The sequence below is a fragment of the Piliocolobus tephrosceles genome, chromosome 19 (genome assembly GCF_002776525.5).
Source record: "Piliocolobus tephrosceles isolate RC106 chromosome 19, ASM277652v3, whole genome shotgun sequence".
NCBI lineage: Eukaryota > Metazoa > Chordata > Mammalia > Primates > Cercopithecidae > Piliocolobus > Piliocolobus tephrosceles.
In genome coordinates, this window is record NC_045452.1 from 13,492,156 (window position 1) to 13,510,622 (window position 18,467).

Genomic DNA, 18,467 nt, shown 5'->3' on the forward strand with positions numbered 1-18,467 from the left:
CTGAGGCATGAGAATCGCTTGAATCTGGGAGGCAGAGGTTGTGGTGAGCCAAGATCACGCCATTGCACTCCAGCCTGGGCAACAAGAGCAAAACTCCATCTCAAAAAAAAAAAAAAAAGGAAGAAAGAAATTTGGAAAATTGGTTGGGCGCAGTGGGTCACACCTGTAATCCCAGCTCTTTGGGAAGCAAAGGTGGGCATATCACAAGGTCAGGAGATTGAGACCATCCTAGCTAATACGGTGAAATCCGGTCTCTACTAAAAATACAAAAAATTAGCTGGGTGTGGTGGGTGCCTGTAGTTCCAGCTACTTAGCAGGCTGAGGCAGGAGAATAGCATGAACCTGGGAGGTGGAGCTTGCAGTGAGCCAAGATCGTACCACTGCACTCCAGTCTGGGTGACAGAGCGAGACTCTGTCTCAAAAAAAAAAAAAGAAAAAAGAAATCTGGAAAATTGATTCACAGTATTTGGTACACAGGGAAAGAAATATAAGCTAGAGCTGTTTCACACATTCATGAAAAAAGAAAGTTGACATAAATAATATAAACATAAGCATAAAATCCAAGATGAGGCCGGGTGCGCTGGCTCAGGTCTGTAATCCCAGCGCTTTGGGAGGCCAAAGTGGGTGGACCAATTGAAGTCAGGAGTTTGAGACCAGCCTGGCCAACATATTGAAACCCTGTCTCTACTAAAAAATATAAAAATGAGCCAAGTGTGGTGGTGCATGCCTATATTCCCAGTTACTTGGGAGGCTGAGGCATAAGAATTGCTTGAACCCAGGAGGCAGAGGCTGCAGGGAGCAGAGATTGCACCACTGCCCTCCAGCCTAGGAGACAGAGCAAAATGCCATCTCAAAACAACAACAACAACAAAAATCCCCCAAGACTATAAAGTATTAGAAGAAAATATGAAATATACATCTGTAACTCAGGGGTAGAGAGTGTTTTCTTACACAAGACCCAGAAATGAATAGATTAGTAAATCTAACTACATCACAATTATTACATGGCTGAGTGCAGTGGCTCATGCCTATAATCTCAGTACTTTGGGAGACTAAGGCAGGAGGATGGCTTCAACCAGGAGTTTGAGGAGACCAGCCTGGCAATATGTGAGACCTCATCTCCACAAAAAATTTAAAAACTAGCTGGACATGATGGTGCATGCCTGTAGTCTCAGCTACTTGGGAGGCCAGAGGCAAGAGGATCACTTCAGCCCAGGAGGCAGAGGTTACAGTGAGCCATGATCGTGACACTGCACTACAGCCTGGGTGACAGAACGAGATCCTGTCTCAAAAAAAACAACTACCATATGACCAAAACACCACAGAGCACTTTTTTTTTTTTTTTTTTTTTTTTTTGAGACAGAGTCTCACTCTGTCGCTCAGGCTGGAGTGAAGTGGTGTGATCTCGGCTTACTGTGAGCTCCGCCTCCGGGGTTCACGCCATTCTCCTGCCTCAGCCTCCCGAGTAGCTGGGACTACAGGCGCCTGTCACCACGCCCGGCTAATTTTTTTGTATTTTTAGTAGAGACAGGCTTTCACCATGTTAGCCAGGATGGTCTCGATCTCCTGATCTCGTGATCTGCCCACCTCAGCCTCATGCAGCAAATTTTTAAAAGCAGGACTTAAAGAAAGAAAAGTTCTTGCCCACTCAGAATAATAAACTTAAATGAAATGCTGTGTCCAAGGATAGTGCCAGTCCGATGAGAGGAAGATACTGTAATTTGTTTCCCTTGGCTCAGAAGACCGTAAGAACCAGCCAGGCACGGTGGCTCACACCTGTAATCCCAACACTTTGGGAGGCCGAGGCAGGAGGATTACTTGGGGCCAGAAGTTCAAGACCAGTCTAGCCAACATGGCGAAACCCCATCTCTACAAAAAATACAATTATTAGCCGGGCGTGGTGGTGTGTGCCTTTAATCCCACCTACTCAGGAAGCTGAGGCAGGAAAATTGCTTGAACCCAGGAGGCGGAAGTTGCAGTGAGCCGAGATTGTATCATTGCACTCCAGCCTGGGCGACACAGTGAGACTCCATCTCAAAAAACAAAACAAGATGGGCACAGTGGCTCACGCCTGCAATCCCAGCACTTTGGGAAGTCGAGGCGGGCGGATCACCTGAGGTCGAGAGTTCGAGACCAGCCTGACCAACATGGAAAAACTCCATCTCTACTAAAAATACAAAATTAGCCAGAAGTGATGGCGCACGCCTGTTATTCCAGCAACTTGGGAGGCTGAGGCAGGAGAATCGCTTGAACCCGGGAGGTGGAGGTTGCGGTGAGCTGAGATCGCACCATTACACTCAAGTCTGGGCAACAAGAGCGAAACTCCATCTCAAAAAAACAAAACAAAACAAACAAAAAACCCAAAACGAAACAAAACAAAACAAGAAAAGATTTTCAAGGTTGCTCTCTTACAGGCCACTACTGAACTTCAGGTTTTCCTACACAATTTTTATATGCACCCCCAAGTGAATCTGGCAGAAAACCTGCAGGTGGTGAGGCACTGGGCCCGGGATGGGCCGGGCAGCCTGAACACTTGAGCGTCATAGGCGTCATAATCTACTTGGATGGGAAGGGCGTTCTCAGATTCTTTTGGACTTCCGAGAGCTGAAATACACAAATAACATAAATTGTTATCAAATACATTTCAAACAGATGCCTGAAAGCTGAAATACACAAATAATATAAATTGTCATCCAAATACATTTCAAACAGATGCCTTCAGATAATCTTCACCAAAATCTTCAAGGTACAGGTGATCACCCTCTCCCCATGAAAAAATGGGGTAACAACCTATTCATCAAGTTGAGACTAAATCACGTGTATGTCAAAGCAATATAGAACTGTATAGCACTAAATAAAGGCAAGGTGTGGATAGCATTTCATTCTTTTGTGACCCTTCTTAAAATAAAATCATCTTAATATGTTTAGTAGTTTAAAACTTTCTACCTGATCCCTACAAATGGCCGATGGAAAAGAAAAACAAGTTTTTTTCATTTTGCAGATGACAGGAAAAAATATAAGGTCATTAAGGGATCCTACAAACATGACACAAAGGGAACTCAGGTCTCCTGACTTTTCCACAGATTTTTTATGGGACTTCACATAGTTTTGTTGTCATGGGTTAGCTGACGTTCTTTTTTGTTTTTTTTGAAACGGAGTCTTGCTCTGTCACCCAGGCTGGAGTGCAATGGTGTGATCTCGGCTCACTGCAACCTCTGCCTCCTGGGTTCAAACAATTCTCCCGCCTCAGCCTCCTGAGTAGCTGGGATTACAGGTACCCGCCATCATGGCTGGCTAATTTTTTTGTATTTTTGTAGAGACAGGGTTTCACCATGTTGGCAAGGCTGGTCTTGAACTCCTGACCTCAGGTGATCCACCCACCTTGGCCCCCTAAAGTGCTGGGATTACAGGTGTGAGCCACCGCACCCGGCCAGCTGACTCTCTTTTTAAAAGCAAGAAAAAAAATCTCAAAAAATACTCACATGTATCACGGCCATTTTTTGCTTTCTCAGAGGCAGGCTGAAAAATTAAATAGATAATTAATCACTCCTTCCTTTGCTAGAAAAGAACTTATCACAAGGCACACTGTGTATGTGCTGCTCTCAGGGTACAGAGCCTGTAACTGATGGAAAGGCAGGAGCTAACATCTGACACCTACCTACCATGGTCCTTTATTCCCGCAACACATCTTGTTGACTCTCACAACCCTGTCCAGTGGGGGAATGGACTCCCCCTTACAAGTGGGGATATTCAGTTGCAGAGAGAATCAGGGACTTTACCCAAAGCCACACATTCAGCAGGTGGCAGAGCCAAAATTCAAGCCCAGATCTTTAGATTCTTGGTCAATCCACTGTTGTGTTTGTGCCACCACAGCTAGGTCCCACCAGACCCAAACGCTGCATGCTTCCCCCTTCACTACGGTGCTGTCACCTGTCTGCCTGCACCTACCAGAGCTGAGCACTCTGTAGATCACCCAATTTGCTGAAATCAAGTACAAGGGTAGAGGAAAAAAACTAACAGAGCTATCACTTTTTACATTTTCTTAAAAATCTTTTTCAGATGAAATAAATAAATAAAGGCCAGGAACCGTGGCTCACGCCTATAATCCCAGCACCTTGTGAGTCCAAGGCGGGAGGACTGCTTGAGCCCAGGAGTTTGAGACTAGCCTGAGCAACATAGTGAGACTCCATCTCTATTTATACAGTTTTTTTTGGTAATCTTTCAGGACCCTGAAACCTTTTACAACAATACTAACTCTTGCTTCTTTAAAATAATCATGGTAGCCAGGTACAATGGCTCATGCCTGTAATCCCAGCACTTTGGGAAGCCGAGGCAGGCAGAATACCTGAGGTTGTCAGGAGTACCAGCTTGGCCAACATGGTGAAACCCCGTTTCTACTAAAAATACAAAAATTAGCTGGGCGCACTGGCTCACACCTGTAATCCCAGCACTTCCGAAGGCCAAGACCAGTGGATCACCTGAGGTCAGGAGTTCAAGACCAACCTGGTCAACATGGTGAAACCTCGTCTCTACTAAAAACACAAAAAAATTAGCTGGGTGCAGTGGTGGGCACTTGTAATCCCAGCTACTCTGGAGGCTGAGGCAAGAGAAGCACGTGAAGCCAGGAGGTGGAGGTTGCAGTGAGCCGAGATTGTGCCACTGCATTCCAGCCTGGGTGACAGAGTGAAACTCTATCTCTAAAATAACATAACATAACATAACATAACGTAACATAACATAAAATAAAAAATAATACAAAAAGTAGCTGGACATGGTGGTGCACGCCTGTAATCCTGTAATCCCAGCTACTTGGGAGGCTGAGACAGGAGAATCACTTGAACTCTGGAGGCGGGGGTTGCAGTGAGCCAAGATCATGCCATTGCACTCCAGCCTGGGCCAGAGAGAGAGAGACTCCATCTCAAAAAAAAAAAAAAATTAGACAGGCATGGTGGCATGCACCTGTAGTCCTACCTACTGGGGAGGCTGGGGCACGAAAAATGATTGAACCCAGGAGGCAGAGGTTGCAGTGAGTCGAGATCCCACCACTACACTGGGCATGACAGAGCGAGACTCTGTCTCAAAAATATAAAATAAAATAATCATGGTGCAGAGAAGTTTTTCCATGTTCTACTTGGCTGAGAATGCTTGTGGTGAAGGTAAGAGAGGCCCTTTCTGGACAGAATCCCATCTCCTAGCGTTTCACTATCTGACATGGCTTATGCAAGGAGTCCTCAGCTTGCTCCAAATTAGTATTTCCCCTATTAGAAGAGTGACATTAACAGCCCTCCCCGCTAAAAAAAGAAAAGGGAAGAAGTGGCCCTGACACACAGCCACAAATAGAGCAACCCTCAGTGAATTCAGCTCTACTGGAAAGGGCAGAGGGGTGAGAGCACTCGGGTGTGGGGACTGCAAACATAACAGCCTGCTTTTCTTCTCACAGTACATCAAAACCACTTGTTCGAGTTCTGGCCGGGTGCAGTGGCTCACACCTATAATCTCAGCACTTTGGGAGGCTGAGGCAGGCAGGTCACTTGAAATTAACAGTTTGAGACAAACTTGGCCAACATGTGAAACCCTGTCTCCACTAAAAATACAAAAATTAGGCCGGGTGTGGTGGCAGGTGCCTGTAATCCCAGCTACTCGGGAGGCTAGGGCACGAGAATTGCTTGAACCTGGGAGGCAGAGGTTGCAGTGAGCCGAGATCACGCCACTGCACTCCAGCTTGGGAGACAGAGCAAGATTCCATCTCAAAAAAACAAACAACAACAAAAAAAAACACTTGCTCCAGTTCTTTAAACTTGCATTTTTATCAGTTGCAAATATATTCCATCAAGTGGATATTTCATAGTTCAGCCATTGCTCTATTGTTTTCAACTTCTATTATGAATAAAACTAAACCCAGATGTATTTGCATATAATCACTTCAATTATTTCCTGACACTACATGCCCCAAAATGGAAGTGCCTGGTCAAATAGCATAAACATTTGCTTTCAATACACAAGGCTGAAATGCTTTGCAAAAGTAACATACACCAACCAGGTACTCCAGTGTCAATTTCACCACACTTTTTGTAGCATGTGGTATAATTATTAATAATTTAAATGTGGTATAATTATTAATATATTTTAAACCTCTTTGGAAAGAAGAAAATAAGAACTCCCATTCTTGCTACAATTTTCATTTATTTTCTTGGTTTGTTTGTTTCTAGAGACAAGACCTCAGTCACCCAGGTTAGTGTGCGATGGTACAATTATAGCTTACAATTATAAAATGGTACATTTTAGCCTCCCAAGTAGCTGGGACTTACAGGTATGTGCCACCCTACCTGGCTAATTCTTCTTTAGTTTTGGTAGAAATGGGGTCTCACTATATTTGTTGCCCACATTGGTCTCAAACTCCTGGCTTCAAACAACCCTCCTTCCTCAGCCACACAAAGCACTGGGGTTACAGGCAAGAGCCTCTGCACTCAGCCAGAATTTTCATTTCTTTATACTAAGATCTGACCTTTTGCCCGGGCGCGGTGGCTCAAGCTTGTAATCCCAGCACTTTGGGAGGCCAAGACGGGCGGATCACGAGGTCAGCAGATCGAGACCATCCTGGCTAACACGGTGAAACCCTGTCTCTACTAAAAAATACAAAAAAACTAGCCGGGCGAGGTGGCGGGTATCTGTAGTCCCAGCTACTCGGGAGGCTGAGGTAAGAGAATGGTGTAAACCCGGGAGGCGGAGCTTGCAGTGAGCCGAGATTGCGCCACTGCACTCCAGCCTGCGCGACAGAGCAAGCGAGACTCTGTCTCAAAAAAAAAAAAAGATCTGACCTTTTTATCATATTTCCCCTTTGCTGCAATGCATATCTGTATCTTTGTCTTTATTCCCACTGGTATCTGAGTGACATCAGCATCTGAATAAAACAGTCATGTCATAATAAAATGAACTCTTGAAAAACAAAAAATGAACTCTTAGTCTTGGTCATATTTCTGCCAAAGGTATTTCATGCAGTCTGGCTTTGGCCTTGTTATTTATTTCTCTAATATATAAAGTTATAAAGTTTGGGGATGAATTTCTTAACCCTGTTCATGGCCATGGAGGAAGATGAGGGTACCTCAGGACTAAAATAACCCTGTCAGTGTGTGACAGTCCGCAAAGGCTCTCTGCTGATTAATGCAATCTACCTTCTTGGCTGGGCAGAATGGCTCATGTCTGTAATCCCAACACTTTGGGAGGCTGAAACAGGAGGATTGCTTGAGTCCAGGAGCTCAAGATAAGACTGGACCACATAGTAAGACCCCATCTTAACAAAAATAAAAACCTACCTTCTTTCCTGCCAGTTTTATTCGTGGGGTGAAACTATTACAAAAGAGCTGGCTTTTGGATGTGTAGAAACTGTAAAAGAAACAAACAGAGTCATTAATCTAAATCCTCTTTATTTTAAAAACTCAAAACACAGTTAAAATACTAGGCATGGATCAGCCCTCCTGAGATGGGCTTTGTTCTCAGCTTCACTGATCTTCCCAATGTTAACTTCTTTTGCAAGAAGTCACTACAAAACATTAGTTATATTTTGTTTTTTAGTAGAGACAGTCTGGTTACAACACTGATCAAAATGGTTTCAAACTCCTGGCCTCAAGCGCTCCTCCCACCTCAGCATCCCAAAGTACTGGGATTACAGGCATGAACCATCGTGCCTGGCCTGAAATTGCTACTTTTGTAGGTCAAAAACAGTCTAATATCATGATATCAAATAGTATAAATTAATAGCTGCAGCTTTGCCATGAACTTGCTGTTCAAGACCAGGTTGGCCAACACAGTGAAACCCTGTTTCTACTAAAAATACAAAAATTATCTGGGTGTGGTGGCAGGCACCTGTAATCCCAGCTACTCAGGAGGCTGAGACAAGAGAATTGCTTGAACCCGGATGGTGGAGGTTGCAGTGAGCCAAGATCGTGCCACTGCACTCCAGCCTGGGCGACAGAGCGAGACTCCATCTTAAAAAAAGAAAGAAAGAAAGACAGACAACCCAGAGAAGGAGAGAATGCTCTGGAACCACTGAAGAAAAAGTGGCTATTAGTTATCAGGGCAGCATAGAAGTAATTCACAGAAGAGAGATGCTGGAGTTGGATCTTGGAAGAAAATAGGCATTTTCAAGAGAAGGGTAGGTGGAATAAAGATTAGTGTCATAGTTCAAAAAGATGAGGCACTGGCACTAGCAGAGGGATGAGAAAAGCCATCCCTGAGCTGGAACTAGCAGGAACACTGAAGTCTTGTCCCATAAAGAGGCGCGGGGACTTATCTAGAGCTGAAGGAAGTCAGGCACAAATGCTGGTCTTCTACGGTCTGTGGGAGTTGGGAATAGAAGGACTTGGGAACAGCAGTGGAAGTAAGTCAGTCCTTAAAATTTTGTTTTTATTCTTTTTCACCATAGACTGTCCATATGATAATGCTACTGCTTTGTGTGTAGAGAGCTTTGAGCAAATGTTAGAACTTGGTTTCCACATCTTCTTGACAAAAGGTTTAGTGCTATAATAAGAACTTAACAAATGTAAAGAAAAATGGCAAGGAAGCTGTCAAAACTCTTATCACCTACTATTGATCGAGATCGCACCCACCTGTGGTTTATCCAATGAGGGATATTATAGTCATCGCCCAGACGAGAATCCTGGGGAGCACTCCGATTATGGAGCTGCAAGGAGAAAAATGAGAGCACAGATAAGCTACAGAACAAGTAGGATGTGGAACTGCTCTAACTTTTCTGTTTTTGGGGTTTTTAAAAAAAATTTTTTAGGGCCAGGCGCGGTGGCTCAAGCCTGTAATCCCAGCACTCCGGGAGGCCAAGGTGGGCAGATCAACTGAGGTCAGGTGTTCGAGACCAGCCTGGCCAACATGGTGAAACCCTGTTTCTACTAAAAATACAAAAATTAGCCAGGCGTGGTGGCAGGTGCCTGTAATCACAGCTACTCAGGAGGCTGAGGCAGGAGAATTGCTTGAACCCGGGAGGCAGAGGTTGCAGTGAGCCGAGATCACGCCATGGCACTCCAGCCTGGGGGACAAGAACAAGATTTTGTCTCAAAAAAAAAAAAAAATTTTTTTTTTAGAGATGGAGTCTTGCTTTGCTGACTGGGCTGGAGAGCAATAGTTATTCATAGGCATGTTCATAACAAACAATACCCAAACTCCTAGGCTCAAGGGATCTTCCCACTTCAGCCTCTCGAGTAAGTAGGACTATAAGCGCATGCCACAGCGCCTGGATTTTTTCTCTTTCTAACTATACTCAAACTGGCCAAAATCTAATTACCTTGAACAATGGGACAGCATGTAACGGTTGCTCTCCCATACACACCAAGTCCACACCAATTCCTAAAAAAATAAAAGACAGAAAGAGTTGTGGGGAGGGAATGGAGGAGACAAGCATCCCTATCTATAAATCATGTTATTTAACTGTGTATTAGGCAGAGCTAACTTACCATTGTATGATTTATAACCTCATAGTGCTGCCTATGCAGCAAAGAAGTAAATACACTTTTTGAGACAGTCTCGCTCTGCTGCCCAGGATGATGTGCAGTGATCAGAGATCACAGTTCTCTGCAACCTCTGCCTCCTGGGTTCAAGCAATTCTACTGCCTCAGCATCCCAACTCCATCTTGTTGATGAAACAAATCAAATTGTGGGGTGTGGGGCTGAGTTGGGGGTACGAGGCACATCATGGAGGGAGGACTGGACTAGATTGTCTGATAGTGCATCTGAAAACGGGCTGACAGCACATGGGTCCCTTGAAATCATCCCTCCAGGAAGGCTTCTCTAGTGCCAAATATATTTGGGAAACTCAGAGTACCCTGATACACCCTTTAGAGAAAAACAACCTACACTAACATATTAAAAACGGAGGAAGACCTGTCATTATGGAACCTGCTTATCTTTGCATGACCCAGCATTTCCCAAACTGATTTGACCATGAATCTTTAACACCTGACGCCTATTGACATCCACAGATGTTGTGACACACAGAACACTATACAGAGCTCCTCACATTCTAAGAAGTCAGTGAAGCTCACAGTTCTAAGGGAAAAGCAGGCTAGGAACACGTGGAGACAGGGCACAAACCAGAGAGCATTACCATTATCTATCATCCGCTGCTTGGTCAAGATCATGAGTAGGCGGTCCACTTCAAAGACACCCACCCCGGGCGTGATCACCACTGACATCTGCCCCGTTCGGTCAAAGTTGCGGTTGATATAATGCTTATCAAACACTAGAAATAAAACAAAAATTCCACAATAATGATATTACAGTTTTTCAGAACCTGTCACAAACAAGCATCTCTACACTCTCAGAGCATTCTGCCCATATTTTTATTTTATTTTATTTTGAGACAGAGTCTTGCTCTGTCACCAGGCTGGAGTACGTTGGCGTGATCTGGGCTCACTGCAACCTCCGCCTCCTGGGTTCAAGCAATTCTCCTGCCTCAGCCTCCTGAGTAGCTGGGACTACAGGTACATGCCACCACACCTGGCTAATTTTTTGTATTTTTAGTAGAGACGGGTTCCACCATGTTGGCCAGGATGGTCTCGAACTCCCGACCTCAGGTGGTTCGCCCACCTCGGCCTCCCAAAGTGCTGGGATTACAGGCGTGAGCCACCGCACCCGGCCCATATTTTTATTATAGCAACTGCCACATTCTAGCTAAATGTATACACATCTATCTTTTCTATATTAAGAACTACTTGACCACAGGAATAAGTCTCTGTCACCTTTGTTAATACACCTCATTGATGCCTAATACTTGCCCTGTGCAGCCTTAAATGCTCAAATTTCATGCTGTTAGGGCTGGGCACGGTGGCTCACGCCTGTAATCCCAGCACTTTGGGAGGCCGAGGCAGGTGGATCACTTGAAATCAGGAGTTTGAGACCAGGCTGGCCAACATGGTGAAACTCCATCCCTACCAAAAAATACAAAAATTAGCCAGGCATGATGGTGTGCACCTGTAATCCCAGCTACTTGGGAGACTGACATGGGAGAATCACTTGAACCCAGGAGGCAGAGGTTGCAGTGAGCAGAGATCATGCCACTGCATTCCAGCCTGGGTGACGGAGCAAGACTCTGTGTCAAAAAAAAAAAAAAAAAATCCATGCTGTTAATTTGAACCATCTATAAATGAGTCTGTAGTAAAACTTTGATTATATTAGATTATTTTATATATTATATATTATTTTATTATATATATAAACTATATAATTAGATTATATTAGATAGTATTAATTTAAGACACTATTTAAAAGAGTAGACCAAAATCTTGGGATGATTTTGTAAATCTGGCAAGTCACTTTTTACTTCTAGCTTCTGTGATTCTTACTATGAAAAATCAGTGATATTCCAATATGACAAGAAGATTTACTAATAGAAGACCTCATGCTCTAGAATTCCCCCAGCACCTGTGTACAGACACGTGGGAAGATGATATACACAGTGATGTGAATGTACATCATCACTTCCACCTCTGGCCAGTGACAGATGGACACCTAACTGGAGCTGGGCAGATCAGACTCTCTCTACCAGGAATGTGAATTCTGAACAGAGAGCAGAGACAGGGTTGCTGGAAGCTGAAATATGGCTCTCATAATTCCTGCTGCTATGGTTCCCAGAGCCACTAAGGTTCTTCAACATGGTGTTTGAGCCTTTCCCGGCTGCTCCACTTAAGCCTCTGTATCCTTACAGTAAATTTCCCTTTTTGTTTAAACTAAATCAATACATTTCTGTTATTTCCAAACAATATATTTCAGCTAACACATAAATGCCGGGATAATCATACCACACTGCTAACAATGGTTCCCCTTAAAAAAGAGGACAATGGGGTTCAGGAGGAGAGTATCGTTCTATTCCATTCTATTCCATTCTATTCTATTCTATTCTATACAGTCTTAACTCCATCACCCAGGCTGGAATGCAGTGGCACAATCTCAGCTCACTGTAACCTCCACCTCCCAGGTTTAAGTGATTTTCCTGCTTCAGCCTCCCAAGTAGCTGGTATGACAGGCATGCACCACCATGCCTGGCAAGTTTTTTATGTATTTTTAGTAAAGATGGGGTTTTGCCATGTTGGCCAGGCTGGTCTTGAGCTCCTGACCTCAGGTGATCCCCCTGCCTCAGCCTCCCAAAGTGCTGGTATTACAGGTGTCAGCCATTGCAGCAGGCCTATTTATATAAAAAAAAAAAAAAAAACGTTGCAGTTTTTTTTTTTTTTTGAGACAGTGTCTTTTTCTATCACCCAGGCTGGAGTGCGGTGGCGTGATCTCTGCTCACCACAACCTCCACCTCCCAGGTTCAACTGATTCTCCTGTCTCAGCCTCCTGAATAGCTGAGATTACAGGTGTGTGCCACCATGCTAGCTAATTTTTGTATTTTTAGTAGAGACAGGGTTTCACCATGTTGCCCAGGCTGGTCTCAAACTCCGGACCTCAAGTGATCTGTCTGCCTTGACCTCCCAAAGTGCTGGGATTATAGGTCTGAGTCATGGCACCTGGTCACTTTTGTAATTTTTTTTTAACTAGATTTTAATTTTTTTAATTTTTATTTTAAATTTTTATTTTTTAAGTAGATTTTTAAAAAAATACCTAGAAGCAGTTGAGGGATGGGGTGGAAAATAATAACACAGTTTGAGTAAGTCAAAGAACACAAGGAGGATCCTTGCAGTTCCTGACCACGAGAAGCAGATGAGACTACCAAATTAACCGGTCAACAGAAGACCCAAGAGCTAAATGTTGGTCATTACAACCACCCAATGAGAAGCTATTGCTTTAATTTTGGGGGTAGCTGAATGGAGGCATCATCACCTAGGTCTGGGTCTGCAGGCATTCATAAAGAGACATGCATAGCTGTCAGAGGCCTTTAAACCAGAGCAACTCCATCTTGAATAGGGGCTAGGGACAATGAGGTTCAGACCTGCTAGGCTGCATTCTCAGGAGGTTAGGCATTCTTAGTCACAGGATGTTTACAGTTAAGGGAACAGGTTAATAATGTTTACCCAACAGACTCAGGACTTAACAGACCCAGGAAATGTCCTGATGTCCCAACGTTTTTTTTTTTTTGTTTTTTTTTGAGATGGAGTCTTGCTCTGTCGTCCAGGCTGGAGTGCAGTGGCGCAATCTTGGCTCACTGCAAGCTCCGCCTCCAGTGTTCAAACCATTCTCCTGCCTCAGTCTCTAGAGTAGCTGGGAATACAGGGGCCCGCCACCATGCCCGGTTAATTTTTTGTATTTTTAGTAAAGACGGGGTTTCACCGTGTTAGCCAGGATGGTCTCAATCTCCTGACCTCGTGATCTGCCCGCATTGGCCTCCCGAAGTGCTGAGATTACAGGCGTGAGCCACCGTGCCCAGCCCTGATATCCCAATATCTTAAGAACGAAAGCATTCTTAGTTTAAGAGTAAGTTTTGTGGCCAGGCGAAGTGGCTCACGCCTGTAATCCCAGCACTTTGGGAGGCTGAGGTGGGCGGATCACGAGGTCAGGAGATGGAGACCATCCTGGCCAACATGGTACATACAACTCTCTCTCTACTAAAGATACAAAAATTAGCTGGGGGTGGTGGCACGTACCTGTGATTTCAGCTACTTGGGAGGCTGAGGCAGGAGAATCGCTTGAACCTGGGAGTTGGAGGTTGCACCGAGCAGAGATCACGCCACTGCACTGCAGCCTGGAGACAGAGTGAGACTGGCTCAAAAAAAAAAAAAAATCGGCCGGGCGCGGTGGCTCAAGCCTGTAATCCCAGCACTTTGGGAGGCCGAGATGGGCGGATCACGAGGTCAGGAGATCGAGATCATCCTGGCTAACACGGTGAAACCCCGTCTCTACTAAAAAATACAAAAAACTAGCCGGGCGAGGTGGCGGGCGCCTGTAGTCCCAGCTACTCGGGAGGTTGAGGCAGGAGAATGGCGTAAACCTGGGAGGTGGAGCTTGCAGTGAGCTGAGATCCAGCCACTGCACTCCAGCCTGGGCGACAGAGCGAGACTCCGTCTCAAAAAAAAAAAAAAAAAAAAGACTGGGCGCGGTGGCTCATGCCTGTAATTCCAACACTTTGGGAGGCCGAGATAGGTGGATCACAAGGTCAGGAGCTTGAGACCAGCCTGGCCAATACGGTGAAACCTCGTCTCTACTAAAAACACAAAAATTAGCCGGGCGTGGTGGTGCACACCTGTAGTCCCAGCTACTCAGGAGGCTGAGGCAGGAGAATCACTTGAATCTGGGAGGCAGAGGTTTCAGTGAGCCAAGATCACACCACTGCACTCCAGCCTGGAAGACAGAGCAACACTCCATCCCAAAAAATACAAAAAAAAAAAAAAGCATTAGGAGAAATACATAATGGAGATGATTGGTTGATGGGTGAAGCAAACCACCACGGCTCATGTATACCTATGTAACAAACCTGCACGTTCTGCACATGTATCCCAGAACTTAAAGCATATTAAAAAACAAAAAGGCGGCCGGGCGCGGTGGCTCAAGCCTGTAATCCCAGCACTTTGGGAGGCCGAGACGGGCGGATCACAAGGTCAGGAGATCGAGACCATACTGGCTAACATGGTGAAACTCTGTCTCTACTAAAAAATACAAAAAACTAGCCGGGCGAGCTGGAGTGCGCCTGTAGTCCCAGCTACTTGGGAGGCTGAGGTGAGAGAATGGCGTGAACCCGGAAGGCAGCGGAGCTTGCAGTGAGCTGAGATCCGGCCACTGCACTCCAGCCCTGGCGACACAGCAAGACTCCGTCTCAAAAAAAAAAAAAACAAAAAACAAAAAGGCCAGGTGCGGTGGCTCATGCCTATAATCCCAACACTTTGGGAGGCCAAGGCGGGTGGATCATGAAGTCAGGAGATTGAGACCATTCTGGCCAACGTGGTGAAACCCTGTCTCTCCAAAAAATACAAAAATTAGCTGGGTGTGGTGATGCGCACCTGTAGTCCCAGCTACTCGGGAGGCTGAGGCAGAAGAATCGCTTGAATCCACGAGTCAGAGGTTGCAGTGGGCCGAGATTGCGTCACTGCACTCCAGTCTGGTGACAGAGCAAGACTCCGTCTCAAAAAAAAGTAAGTTTTGCTTTAAAGAAAATAATATAGATTCTTGAGAAAGACAGCAGTTACAAAAAGATGAACAATCCTTTGTCATGAGTGCGTGCAGAAGAGCACCTCTCCCCCATGACTGTTTGCTTTGTTACATATAAACCACCATGGTACCTAAGGAGAATGTGTTCCTCCTCCTGCTTTCAGAAATGCCTTGCTCTTTCTATGGAGTAGTCATTCTTTTATTCCTTTCTTTCTTTTTTATGAGACAGAGTTTCACTCTTGTCACCCAGGCTGGAGTATAATGGCACAATCTCAGCTCACTGCAACCTCTGCCTCCTGGGTTCAAGCAACTCTCCTGCCTCAGCCTCCCAAGTAGCTGGGATTATAGGTGTGCACCACCATGCCCAGCTAATTTTTGTATTATTATTAGAGACGAGGTTTCACCATGTTGACCAAGCTGGTCTCGAACTCCTGACCTCAGGTGATCCACCCGCTTCAGCCTCCCAAAGTGCTGGGATTATAGGCGTGAGCCACTACACCCGGCCTATTGCTTAATATACTTGCTTTCACTTTATTCTGTGGACTCGCCCCCAGATTCTTTCTTCTGCAAGATCCAAGAACCTTCTCTTAGGGTCTGGATCAGGACATCTTTCCAGTAACATAGCCATGTGGTAGGCAAGATGCTGGCTCACCGGCTGGCATCCTTACTCACCATTGAATGACAGATTGATGGCCTCCAGGTAGTTTCCTTGTGCTGAGGTAGAATTGTCTCCTTGAGGAAAGCCCTCTGAAGCAAAATATACAAGAGAAAGAAAAACATCTCACGAAAGATGAACTCTCTGTCTTTTTTTTTTTTTTTGAGACAGAGTCTTGCACTGTTGCCCATGCTGGAGTGCAGTGGTGCGATCTTGGCTCACCGCAATCTCCACCTCCCGGGTTCAAGCGATTCTCTTGCCTCAGCCTCCCGAGTAGCCAGAACTGCGAGCACGTGCCACCGCGCAAGGCTAATTTTTGTATTTTTAGTAAAGACAGGGTTTCACCATATTGATCAGGCTGGTCTTGAACTCCTGACCTCGTGATCCGCCCGCCTTGGCCTCCGAAAGTGCTGGGATCACAGGCGTGAGCCACCGCACCCGGCCAAAAGATGAACTCTTAAATAAGTGGTGGCTGAGCATGGTGGCTCGCACCTGTAATCCCAGCACTTTGGGAGGTGGAGGCAGGAAGATCGCTTAAGACGAGGAGTTTGAAACCAGCCTGGTCAACACAGTGAGACTCTGTCTCTACAAAAAATGAAATAATTATCTGGGCATGGTAGCGCGTGCTTGTCGTCCTAGCTACCCGGGAGATGGAAGCAGGAGGATTGCTTGAGCCCCAGGGGTTTAAAGTTAAAGTACGACTGCTCTACTCCAGTGCAGCCTAGATGATAGAGTGAGACCCTGTCTCAAAAAAAAAAAAAAAAAGTAGAAGCCATCTGGCTCCACAAGGCCTCACGCCCTGTATGAGGGACACTGCTGAACTTACTGCATAACGAAATGTACAGCTGGGATCCAACTGGAAACAGAAACCTGATCAAAAGCCGAAACTACACACGGCCATGAGAGAGATACAAGCACAAAAATCTCTTCTCTGTATCCCAGACCCCTCCTACACGTCCTGTCCCCGCTGCACCTTCTATTCCATGAAAGCAGTACCTGCCTGTTCCAGTCGCACCAACACTGGATACTGGATGAAGAGTTTTTTAATGGTCACGAGAAGTGAAGTCCATTCTTCTCTTCTCTCATTTTGCACCACCACTCTGAAAATAGTATTATCATAAAACGGATATTGAGCAGCTGATATGGTTTGGCTCTGTGTCGCCCCCAAACTGCATCTCAAATTGTAATTCCTATGTGTCAAGGGAGGAACCTCGTGGGAGGTGATTGGATCATGGGGGTGGTTTCCCCCATGCTGTTCTTGTGATAGTGAGGGAGTTCTCATGATATCTGATGGTTTAAAAGGTGCACTTTCCCCTGTGCTTGCTCTTTTTCCTGCTTCACCATGGTAAGACATGTCTTGCTTCCCCTTCACCTGCCACCATGATTGTAAGTTTCCAGAGGCCTCCCCAACCATGCAGAACTGTAAGTCAATTAAACTTTTTTTCTTTATAAATTACCCAGTCTTGGGTATGTCTTTATAGCAGTGAGAAAATGGACTAATACAGCAACTTTAAATACAGAACATCAGGTTCCTTACAAGGTTTCAAAAAGAGTGTAATTGGAGTACAGTGAGCCAAGATCACACCACTGCACTCCAGCCTAGGTGAAAGAGCGAGACTCTGTCTCAAAAAACAAACAAAAAAAAGACTCAGTGAGCTTATTTTTTTGCCAATCCAATTGGGAAAGAAGCATTAAAAAAAAAGAGGCTGGGTGCGGTAGCTCATAACTTGCAATTCCAGCACTTTAGGAGGCTGAGGCAGGTGGATAAAGAGGTCAGGAGTTCAAGACCAGCCTGGCCAACATGGTGAAACCCCGTTTCTACTAAAAATACAAAAATTAGCTGGGTACGGTGGCAGGCACCTGTAACCCCAGCTACTTGGAAGGCTGAGGCAGGAGAATCACTTGAACCCAGGAGGCGGACGTTTCAATGAGCCGAGATCGAGCCACTGCACTCCGGCCTGGGAGACATAGCGCAACTCCACCTCAAAAACAAAAAACAAAAAACAAAAAAAAACCTTCAGTGTTGGTGAGGACACAGAAATTGCTGCTAGGAAAACAGGATCTTCTACTTTAATGGAGGGTACATTGGCTGTACAAATAGCCTTTACAACACAGACCATCCTTTGACCTAATAGTTCCATTTCTGGGAATTTATAATAAAAACTAAAGATATGCTTAAAAACTTATCTGTAAGAATGTTCACTGGCAATACTGTTGAGAATAGCGAAAAACTGGAAGTCACCTCAATTTTCAACAATACTAACCCAATGTAATTTCTACTTAAAAAATGATACAGTGGGCTGGGCGCAGTGGTTCATGCTCGTAATCCCAGCACTTTGGGAGGCCAAGGTCAGCAGATCATGAAGTCAGGAGATCGAGACCATTCTGGCTAGCATGGTCAAGACCGTCTCTACTAAAAAAATACCAAAAGAATTAGCCAGGTATGGTGTCTGGCGCCTGTAGTCCCAGCTACTCGGGAGGCTGAGGCAGGAGAATGGTGCGGACCCAGGAAGCAGAGCTTGCAGTGCGCCGAGATCACACCACTGCACTCCAGGCTGAGCGAGACTCTGTCTCAAAACAGATACTATGGAAGTAGGGTGTTTAACATGGATTGGCATTTGTGACAAAGTAGAAAATGAAGGTTTATGGCCGGGTACAGTGGCTCACGCCTGTAATCCCAGCATTTGGAGAGGGCGAGGTAGGGGGATCACCTGAGGTCAGGAGTTCA

At 45.3% G+C, this 18,467-nt stretch overlaps 1 protein-coding gene across 25 annotated transcripts in view; it reads right to left on the minus strand.

The window, feature by feature from the left end:
* Positions 1-18,467, minus strand: part of LOC111521831 (GATOR complex protein DEPDC5) — a 170,381-nt gene that overhangs the window by 109,932 nt on the left and 41,982 nt on the right. For all 25 annotated transcript variants that reach the window (XR_003306698.2, XR_003306696.2, XR_003306697.2 and 22 more), the window contains 8 exons: positions 16,736-16,839; positions 15,757-15,831; positions 10,112-10,246; positions 9,293-9,354; positions 8,607-8,680; positions 7,314-7,383; positions 3,483-3,519; positions 2,484-2,604 (listed from right to left, as the gene is read on the minus strand). Coding sequence is in view for 15 of the 25 variants with exons in the window: in XM_026447062.1 (XP_026302847.1) it covers positions 2,484-2,604; positions 3,483-3,519; positions 7,314-7,383; positions 8,607-8,680; positions 9,293-9,354; positions 10,112-10,246; positions 15,757-15,831; positions 16,736-16,839 (678 nt within the window). In the remaining 10 variants the exon portion in view is untranslated. The remainder of the gene's footprint in view (positions 1-2,483; positions 2,605-3,482; positions 3,520-7,313; positions 7,384-8,606; positions 8,681-9,292; positions 9,355-10,111; positions 10,247-15,756; positions 15,832-16,735; positions 16,840-18,467) is intronic.